Source organism: Muscardinus avellanarius (genome assembly GCF_963383645.1).
Source record: "Muscardinus avellanarius genome assembly, chromosome: 5".
In the NCBI taxonomy this organism is placed as follows: Eukaryota; Metazoa; Chordata; class Mammalia; order Rodentia; family Gliridae; genus Muscardinus; species Muscardinus avellanarius.
The window spans coordinates 19,903,959-19,914,557 of NC_137790.1; the positions used below are offsets into that span (position 1 = coordinate 19,903,959).

The 10,599-nt window shown below is 43.8% G+C and overlaps 1 protein-coding gene across 3 annotated transcripts in view; it reads right to left on the reverse strand.

The window, feature by feature from the left end:
- JAM2 (junctional adhesion molecule 2) overlaps positions 1–5,551 on the reverse strand; it is a gene marked incomplete at both ends in the record, with an annotated part of 65,197 nt that extends 59,646 nt beyond the window's left edge. For all 3 annotated transcript variants that reach the window (XM_080696212.1, XM_080696210.1, XM_080696211.1), the window contains one exon: positions 5,485–5,551. In XM_080696212.1, coding sequence (XP_080552338.1) covers positions 5,485–5,551 — 67 coding nt within the window. The remainder of the gene's footprint in view (positions 1–5,484) is intronic.
- Positions 5,552–10,599: the final 5,048 nt, after the last annotated feature.

Below are 10,599 nucleotides of genomic sequence, written 5' to 3' on the forward strand. Positions count from 1 at the left end.
GAAGAAGAGAGGAGGAGGAGGGAAAGAGATGATGATGATGATCGTATGATCTCCTTCAACCACATCCTACCTGTCTATTGTTCTTACCACCTCAGAAAGTCCACTTCAGTTATTAATCCATCAAACGGACTTAATCTCTGATGAGGTCCAAACACACAATCCAATCTTTTCACCTCTGAACACTGATGTGAACACAGTGATGTGTTAACACTGATGTTAACACACAAGTTTTTTTTTTTTTTTTTTTTGTGTGTGTGTGTGTGTGTGGTGCTGGGAATTGAACCCAGGGTCATTCTACCTTCGAGTTACACCCCAGCTTGATTTTTTATTCTTTATTTTGAAACGGGGTTTCACTAAGTTGCAGAGAGCCTAAGTAGCTGAGGCTGTCCAAGAACCTGTGATCCTCCTGTCTCAGCCTCCCAAGTACTGGGATTCCAAGTGTGCACCACCATACTCAGCCACAAGCTTTTCTTGAGGGACATTCCAGACCCACGCCATTAACACCTGGCCACAGATTCCCCTAGGACCTCTAGAAGAAACTTTGCCCCCGATACCTTGGTTTTGGCCCAGTGAGACCTGCTTTAGACTTCTGGCCTCTAGAAAGCCAAGATAATAAATCTGTATTGTATTGCTTGTTATACTTGTTTCCATAGCAATAGAAAATTAGTCCAGTTGGGATGTTTTTCTAAGCACTAGCCCTGTTAACAGTAACACTGTCTAAGAAAACAGTGCCTAGTTTTAAGATTCCTTTTTTTCTCCTTTGCCAGAGGAGTTATTTGACCCAGGTTCCAACCTTCCCCTCTTTTAACTTCCTGACCCTCATCTTCCTCTAAAGGTCAATCTGGCAATAGGGTGTCAGCAGTGCTACCGCTATGTCACCAGGAGATGAAAAAGGAATGTCATTTTAAATACTTATCTGCGCAGGTTTCTGGTGGTTTACTTTAACAAAGAGTGCAGCTCTTATAGTTCAACATACAGGGTCAAAGGAGGAGAGCGGCCCAATGGAAACCAAGTGCAGTGGCCACCTGTAAGCTCTTGTGGCCTCTTCTCGTGACAGAACTCACGTAGAAGAATATGGAATGTTCTCAGCTACAGGGAACTCGCTGTTCTCTTTAGGCTGGAGCTTTTGTCTTTAATTTGGAAACCTTCATTTCTGTCATAGTCTTGAAATGAGTATCAGGTTTGCTAACAAGCCTGTTTACCTTCATATCATCAGATAATTGAGACCACACCAGGATGGAACCAGTTCTCCTCAATGAGTTGATGATGATTCTTTGTTCTTAATGTTTACCGAAGACCAGATTTTCCTGGCATGGGTCCCCTGGAATGCTGTTTGGGGTCAGTTCTGCCACAAAGGCAGAACTTTGTGATTTTACAAGAGATTCGGACCTCTCCTCCCATAGTCCTTATCGGTTTATGAAAGATTACAGACTCAGGCCAAGTGGCTGGCTGGTGTTTCAGTCCAGATCTGAAGGCCAGTTTCAGAATGTCAGAAACTGGGGCTCCAAGAAATTCCCAAAAAGCCTGCCAGCCCCCACCGCAGTACTGAACACTCATATCTAAAGTTTTTTTGGATATCAGCTTAGAGGGCATCTCAGGGAAATCTGACACGCTATATTCTCATGAAATAGGTGCTTCATGATTGGTATTATAATGATGAATCCCATCTGTACATTTGTCTACCCACCTTACCTCATCCCCATCCCAGTTGCTAGGGTCTGAATGTTTGTGCCCCACTTCCCAACTTCAAATGTTGAAATCTAATCACTAGTGTGATAGTATTGGGATACAGGGCTGTTGAGAGTGATTAGGTGACAATAGGGAGCCCTTGTAAATAAGCTTAGTGCCCTTGATAAAGAGGCCTTGGAGCATAGACCTGGCCCTCTCATAATGTGACAAGAAGCCATCTCTGAATCAGAAAGCTGGTGCTCACCAGACACCAAAATCACACATGCCTTAATTATGAACCTCTCGACCTCCAGAACCATGAAACACACTTCTGTTGCTTACATACTACCCAGGTTATGGTATTTTATTATAGTAGTCTGAGTGGCCTAAAACACCATCTAATATGTTCACCTATTAACCAAGTACTTGCTCAGCACTGAACATACAGTGGCAAGCAACTAGCAAGACATTTCTTCTCTAATAAAGTGAGAAAGAAATGTATAACTCAACAGCTAGGGTTTAGATAAGCATGGGTTAAAAGCCCCTGTGTTGAAGGCTTGGTAGGTCCCATCTGGTGCTGTTAGGAAGTGGAGGAAGCTTTAACTGGCTGGAGCTAATGGAGATCTTCTGATGACTGGGGGTGTGTCCTGGAGGGGGAAAGTGGGAGGTGCCCTTTCCCTCTCTTTTCCACATCCCAGTCAGAAGGTAAGAACCTCTGCTCTACTCTGTGTTTCCCACTGTGATGTGTTATGTCACTGTAGGTCCCAGAAAAGGAGGCCAAGCAAACATGGACAGAAACCTCTGAAACTTCAAGTCAAAACAAGTTTTTCCTCTTTATAAATTGATTACCTCAAGTACTTTGTTACAACAAATGAAAGCTGATGAGCACATCAGCTAAACACACAATATATCAACAATATATCAATATATCACAATCAATATCACAATATATCAATATATCCATATATCAACAAATATGTTGACGTCATACTTTTAAGTAACAGGAAAAATAACGAATCCTCCGGGCTACTAAAAATATATTTAAAAGATTAAGAAATAGTAGAAAGAACAAAATAAGCATAATATTAGAATTAGAAAAGATAGGATTGGGACAAAAGAGTGGTACAGTTATATCTGTGAGAAATATTAAGATGAGTTTGAGCCGGGTGCGGTGGCACATGCCTGTAATTCCAGAAATTCCAGGCTGAGATTGGAGAATCCTAGGTTCGAGGTTAGACTCAGCAAGTTAGAAAGCTCCTCAGCTAATTGGCAAGACCCTGTTGCAAAAATAAAAATGGCAGGTGGGGTATATTTTCGAGGCAGAATGTCCCTGAGTTCAATTCCCCTCCCAGTGCAAAAAAAAAAAATGAGTATGTAATTACACCATAAGAAATCTATGAAATAAAGTAGTATTATCAACCAAAGAATAAAATACTTATGATCCCATGCTGATATAAAAACAAGTGATTACATAAATAATCAGAAAACACATCTCTCATGCATAAAATTTTCAAATAATTTATGAAGCCATTCCACCCTCAAGGAAGTGAAATATATTAATATAAAGGGAAAAAAAAGGGTAAGTAACCTACAGAGAAGGCTGATGTACTGTATCTCAGCCTGTTATCAAGGCTAATGTCAACAGTGGTAAATCATGTTCCCTGGATGTGGCATGATGATATGGTACTTTGCTCCTGTGGTTTCCTTACAAAAAACCCTGTAACCCCAGTCTAGCCATGAGAAATAAACATCAGAGAAATCACAATTACAGGACATGCTACAAAATACTTGACCAGTACTCCTCAAATCTATCAAAGAAATACAAAACAAGAAAAGTGTGAGAAATTGCCTCAGCCAAGAACAGCTAAAGGAGACACGACTACCAAACACATTGTGGTGTCCTAGATGGGACCCTGGAACAAAAGAGGACATCAGGAAGACTAGGAAAACGTTGAGCAAAGAGTATCATATTAAGGCAAGACATTAACCATAAGGGAAATTGGGTTTGGTGTATATGAGAACTCTATACTAACATTGTAGGTTTTTTTTTTTTTTTTTCCGGTAGATGGAATCCAGGGACATCCTACCTCCAAGCTACACCCCCAGCCCTATTTTTTTTTTTTTTTATTATTAGTTTGAAACAGGGTCTCACTGAGTTGTAAAGGGCCTCACTGAGTAGCTGAGGCTGTCGAACCACGATCCTCCCTCCTGTCTCAGCCTCCCAAATGCTAGGATTATAAGCATACGCCACCACGCCTGGCTGCAGTTTTTCCTTAAATCAAAACTTGTTCTAAAATTTTAACATTTGCTAAAAGAAAATCCTCCTGTGAGGCCAGATGTTTTGTCGTCCCAAGAACAATATGGAAATTTTCCACAATACTTCTACATTAATTCCCTCGGGAGTTAGGATTAGGTGAGGCCATCTATTATATTTTCCCGAAACTTAAAAAGAAGAGGTCATTCTTCCCGTTCATCTAAATTTTTCCTTGTTTCGGGCTACAATTTCAATCTTAGGGTGTACTGTTTCTATTTTGATGACTAAGTAGGAATGACCAAGTAAGATTATTTTCTCTGTTTTTTAGTGAACAGCCGGTACAGTACAGTCACAGTCCCTTTTATTTCATATTTAAAATTCCAGTGGAACACCTCAGTTTCCTAGTGGCTTTGCTACAATTCCTTCAGCCTGCTTCTCTCTTGCCTTTCAGCGTGAACACACTTTTTTCAGTATGATACCAATTAATATTTCAAATTGCATAAAGGTTTTTATTGTGAAACTCTGTCTTCCTTGGTTTGATTTCCTTTGATATAGGTCAGAACATACCCCTTCCCTGAGACTGTCTGCACCCTCTCCCCAAGGGACATCGGTGACATTTGGTTAGGCTGAACAATGACCATTTGGGCACTAACACGTGAAAAAAAAAAAAGCATTATATTACGGTGTAGGACATTCATCCGGCAGGTTATTTTAAGTATTAGAACTGCATAGCAACAATAACTCACTTTACAAAAAAAATAAGAAAAATCTTAGAAAACAGAGAACAAAAGAAAAAGGAGAAAGGGGGGTACATCAGTGCTTATGGTCTGTTTTAATTTCCTCTATTTTCCAAAAATTTAAAGCGAAGAAAAAAAATAATAAAACAAGACATCCCAAGGATTTAAAAGCTCATGGATCCAGAATCTGTGAAAATCCTGCTTAAAACCATCCGGTGCAATTGGCTTTGGGACGTTTCCCCCGCTGCGCGACTGGGTCCTTCAGCTTCTGCATCTAACAACCGTCCCGCGGGACGTGCCCTGAGGACACAGCCGCTGGCCGGAGCCTCCAGACCGCAGTTCCCCAAGTGACCCTCCAAGTACAGGTGGAGAGGATCAAAGTAATTCTGGCTCTCCTGGAAGCCGGGAACTCCCCCGCCCCCGCCTCACAAACGCTCTCAGCGCCGGGGGCGCAGCTGGAACTTGGAGGAGCCCTGGCCGCGGGGCCGGGGTCCCCTCCGCCCCCGGCCGGTGCCCGCTTCCCTGGGATGCCGTCTTCCTCGGGTTCTTAGCATCTCACCAGCCGCTACCGCGTTTCTGCATTCTGATCACGTCCCTGTGTCTTTGAAAACTTACCCTAACTTTGTGAGAAGATGATCTTGCTAGCGCGCACCCTGGTCTCCAACTATCCCGGACACAATCAGACTCCAGCCCTCGGGCTCCCCGCCCCGCGCCCGCCCGCACCCGGGGTTCCCGGCTCGCGTCTAGGGGCTGGAAGTCTGGGGGAGGCTGGTCCGAGCCGGAGGGGGCGGATGGGCGCGAGGGTGGAGGTGCCCGACGACTTACAGCCCAGAGCGACCACCAGGTAGCGCAGCAGCAGCAGCAGCAGGCGGTGGCAGCTCCCCCTCGCCATCTTCCCGGCCCGAGCTGTCCGCTCCGCCGGGAATCTGGGGGACCCCGGGTCCGGGCGGCTGGAGCGCGGGGGGCGGAGCTGGGCCCCCGAACTTCAGGGCTGGCGGAGGGGGAGAGAGGCGGAGTGGAGGGGAGGGCGGGCCTGGATGGGATGTCAGCTGCTCTTCTCCCGGCGCCTTCTCTGCTGGTAGCCCAGAGGCAGGTCTTGCGGTCCTGGGATGGGGGACCAGGGAGCTTTTTTATTTTTTTTTTAAGGGGGAGGGGGATGGAGAGGGAGGGCCTACAAGTGGGAAGAGGTGTCCGCGGGGTCCTAGTGGGGGAGGGGCGGAAGGGAAAGCCCTGGCGGCCCCCTCCCCCGCGCCGGGGATTGATCGGCTTTGTGTCTGGTCCGCGCGGGGCTGCCAGCTGTCCCCAGTGTCCCCAGGGCGAGGAGCCCGGGGGCGGATGGCGCGCGGGGTGGGGTAGGGGGGACCGTGATGTGTAGGCAGGGGGGTGGCTCCGCCTGCCTGGCCCGACCCCTTTTTTTCCCTTCCAGGGCACAAAACTTCTCTTTTCGGTTTTCAGCATAGGGCGGGAGCTTTGGGGAAAATTTCTACCCAAAGGGCAAAACCGCGGGGAAACAGTTTTTCAAAAGATGGGCTTCCTGAGCTCCGCCTCGCACTGGAGAAATAAAAATGCAATCGCGAGTCCCGCTGGAAGCCAGGACTCTTATTTGAGCCATAGCCACTTCTCACTTTGAAAACTTAACCCAAAGACCACTTTGAGAAAACTTACACCCCCCCCCCCAAAGTGCAACCTTTTTGTTCCTTGCGGGGTTACGGTGTGTTTTGTGTCCTTTGGCTGTTCACGTGTTCGGAGTAGGAAGTTCATCTAACGGTGTGAAATATTTATCCTGCATCTTTCCAGTTACATAACGGCTGCCTGTGGAGTTTTCCACATGTTAAAAGTCTACAGCTGCCCTTTGTCAGGTTTATTTTTGGTCTCTTGTGCTTTTAAAAGGGAAACCCATTATGAATGCTCTGTTGCCTGTTTTAAAATTGACCCGCACTAACGCTGCACACGCTTAGAAAGGCTAAATAGGCGATTTTTACATTGGCTCCTAGGGACCAAAATAGTCTGGCGAATTCAAGAGGATTGACAGGTTTGGGTGAAGTCCATAGTTAGGAGGGGGGGGGGAATTGTTATACCTCAGGTCCTTTCTTCCTTCCTCCCCCCCCCCTTTTTTTCTTTTAAGGGGAAATAATGCATAAGCTTCTGCATAGAAGACAGCTGATTTAGCGGCGGGCATATAAAGAATATGGCCAGCCCAGTGGACAAAGGCGACCAGAATTTAGTTATGCAGAGCTGTGGGGAATGAGGCATCCCTGCTGTTGCCTTGGCAACAGTGATGAAAGAGGAGTCCCTGTTAGGAGGGAGAGGGTGGCAGAGGAAGCAGGGAGGCCTGAAAGGAAAGTAAAAGATGGCAAAATGTTAAAACTCACTCTATCCAAGCAAGGAGAAGGAGTGCAGGCTTAAGGACAGGTTTAAGCCAGTTTTTTTTTGGAGCAGTAATAAGAAATACTTAATACTTTTTTGTGGTACTGGGGATGGAAACCAGGGACATTCTTCCTCCGAGCTACACCTCCAGCCCTATTTTTTATTCTTTATTTTGAAACAGGGTGTCAAAATAAATGAGTTAATAAATAATTAGTTGTGAAAGGCCTCAGTAATTAGCCGAGGCTGTGTGCAAACTGCCATCCTCCTGTCTCAACCTCCCAAATGCTGGGATTACAAGTGTGTGTCACCATGCCCAGAGAAATATTTAATACTTTAAAAGATGTTTTAAAGTATTAAAAAGCATCCTTTTTCCCCCTATACCTTGCTACATCTATGTTGTAGATAACTTGGTTAACATTTGCCTTGGAAAGGTCTAAGGATTGTGGAAAGCTATGACCAGACTGTTGAACTGACAGAAAGAAGCCTGTTCCTCCAAGGTAAATGTTCCTGTGTTTCTTGTAGGGGCCAACTTCTGAATATTGAATATCCTGCTTGTCTCAAAGATCTTCTGCATATCCTCAGTGGTTTTATTGCTAATCTTGCTATCATTATCTCAAGGACTTTGTGCAGGTGTTCTGTGATTTACCCTTTAATCATTACCTCAAGCTCTGTATGTATGCAGCAGCATCCCAACTGCAACCTTTCCCCTTAAAATAACAATAAAAGCTGTGGGCCATTGTCCAGCTGGGCTTCACCTAAGAGTGGGGTCCCCTGATCTGGCCCCTTTCAACCTGCTCGCCCTGTCTGGATCTCTCTTTTTCTCTCAGGTGTGCTGGATGTTACAGACACTATATGTCTTTTTAGGCCTTGCTAAAGATGCACACACAAAAGATATACTAAAAAAAAAAAAAAAAATGGCTCTATGGCATCCTATACGAATACTTTTTTATTTGTCAGCCAGTCAAGGCACTTGTCACATGGCCACATTTTATCAGATGCGGAGGGACAGTGACGCACAAGAGTGATCTTTGCTGCTAATAAACTCAGTCTCCAGAGAGACAGTCCCATCTGGAAAGACCCATGACACCACATGATATGTGTTACCGGGGGATAGACAGTAATAGCAGCTATTTTTATTTCATGCTTTCTCAGTGGTGGAGTCTAAAAGAAATGCAATTTCCAGTGCCCTCACAACTCTGTAAGGGAGGAAATGTTATGGTTCCCACTTTATAGGGGAGAAGATGAGGCCTAGAGAGGCTAGGTTGCTTATCCGCGGTCAAGGTTAAGAGAATGGCATCAAAGCTTTCTTTATTAGGCCAGAACAATGAGTAAAAATTTAAAAGAAAGTAAATAAAAAGGAGGGGCACTCTAGATAAAATAAATAACAGCAGTGCAGGCGTGGAGGTCTGAAAAGTGTGGCTAATTGAGGGAAAGCAAGTTTCTACAGCACCAGAGTATATGTGGGATTGGGGTGAGAGAGCCGTGATAGAAAACGAGAAGGAGATTGGATTACAAAAGTCATTTAATATCATACTACTAACCCCAGACATTATTCTACAAGCAATGACACTGCTTGTTCACTTATTTGTTTTTGGTAATAAGCACTTAAAAGCAAAGGGATAGGGTATGAGAAGATTCATATTTAACAGCCTCACTGTGCAGGATGGTAGCCTCTAGATCTGGGTGGCTATTTTCATTTGAATGTAATGATATTTAAAATCCAGGCCAAGTGTGGTCTCCCACACTTGTAGTCCCAGTACTTGGGAGGCTGAGAAAAGAGGATTGCAGGTTTGAAGTCAGTCTTAGCAAGTAGTGAGACTCTCATATACCTAGTGATAACAGTATTTCAAAGTAAAAAGATAATAGGGCTGGGGGTGTAGCTCAGAGATAGAACGCCCCTAGATTCAATTCCAGGACCATAAAATAAGGTAAAATAAAATTCAGTTCTTCAGTCTCACTGGCCATGTTGATAGTTCTCAATAGGCAGGGACTCCCATTCTGGGCAATGCAGATACAGAGTATTTCCATTATCACAGACAGTCCAATGGGACAGTGTTGCTCTTGGGGGAAGTTTTATATAGAAATATAAAGAATGTGTTAGAGATGAGAGAAATAGAATGTTAGTCAAGTGTAAAACTATTCTGAGAAAGAGATAAAGGTGTGAAGTAAAGGGTCACAATGAAATAGGTGACAAGCCAGGTAGATTCGGATGGCACGTCACTACCTAGTTACCAGGACTGTGCCATCATTTAATTGTAAGGGCAAAAAAAAAAAAAAAAACAGAAGGTATATGTATCTGAGATTCTCAGCCTGGGTGGCTGTATACAATGTTTATAATGAGCATTTTTAACTGAATATGAAATAGAGGGAGCATACAAAGTTCCAGAAAGTTTGGGATGAGTTCATTGAGGGATGCCTAGCTAAGGTGACCAGCAATCTATTAAAATGATTGGCTTAGAGCTCAAGAAACACCCGGGATTGACTAATGAAATAAACGTAAATATTATTAGTGTCTCTTAGAATAATGATCAACTAGCTGGGTGTGGTAGCACACACTGGTAATCCCAGTACTTGGGAGACTAAGAGAAGAAGGATCTCAGGTTTGAGGTCAGCCTCAGCAACTTAGCGAGGCCCTAGGCAACTTAGTGATAACCTATTTTAAAAAATAAAATATAAAAATTAAAATTAAATAAAATAGGGGCTAAGGGTGTAACTGAGTGGTAGAATGTCCTTGGGTTTAATCCCCAGTAACACACACACACACACGCACACACACACACACACACACACACACAATGACTACCTAGACTCTCTGCTTCTAGAATCCCCTGGGGATCCTTAAATCTGATCCTCTCCTAAAAATAATGTTCAATTCTGAGTCACAATAGTTATAAGTTCAGGGGCACCTGGGAAGCTGTATTTCTAACAGGTACCCTCATTGATTCTGATGGGATGAACCACGGGCTGATGTTAGAAGGCATGGATGGATTTGGGAAGGCAGGAGAAACAAGGAGAGCGAATAAGGTCAACCAGAAAAAAGTGAGTATTATCTATAGATAAATCTATAGTAATATCAGCAATAAGAGGTAGGAAGAAGACACAAAGAACACAAGAAAGAGAAGTCAAAACCTTATGAAAGTATCTGGGATAGCACCAGCAGCCACAGGTGGAGATGTTTATGGTGTCAAATGCTAGAAAGAAAATTGGGAATTGTTCCCTGCATTTAGTAGTTATGAGGGCATTGGCCACGTAGATAACTGTGGAAAACAATTCTGAACCTAGAAATCAATGACTTACAAATCTCTAGCTTTCTGCTGGCTTTGATGGAAGGCCAGTAGAAGAGGTTATAGAAGGCAGCGGCTCCTGCTCTTGCTCTGTTCTATTTCTTTCTGACATAAGAAAAATTTCCTCGGCTTCCTGTTGTGATCGTCTAGAGTTAAAGTTAAACCTATACAATTAACTGTTGTAATGCTTAATATGCGTTAATCAAAACATGGATAACTTCTTTGTTCCTTTTTAAAGGAAAACAACTTGAACTCTGTATAACCTTAATGAATAAAAGAGAGTCCTGAG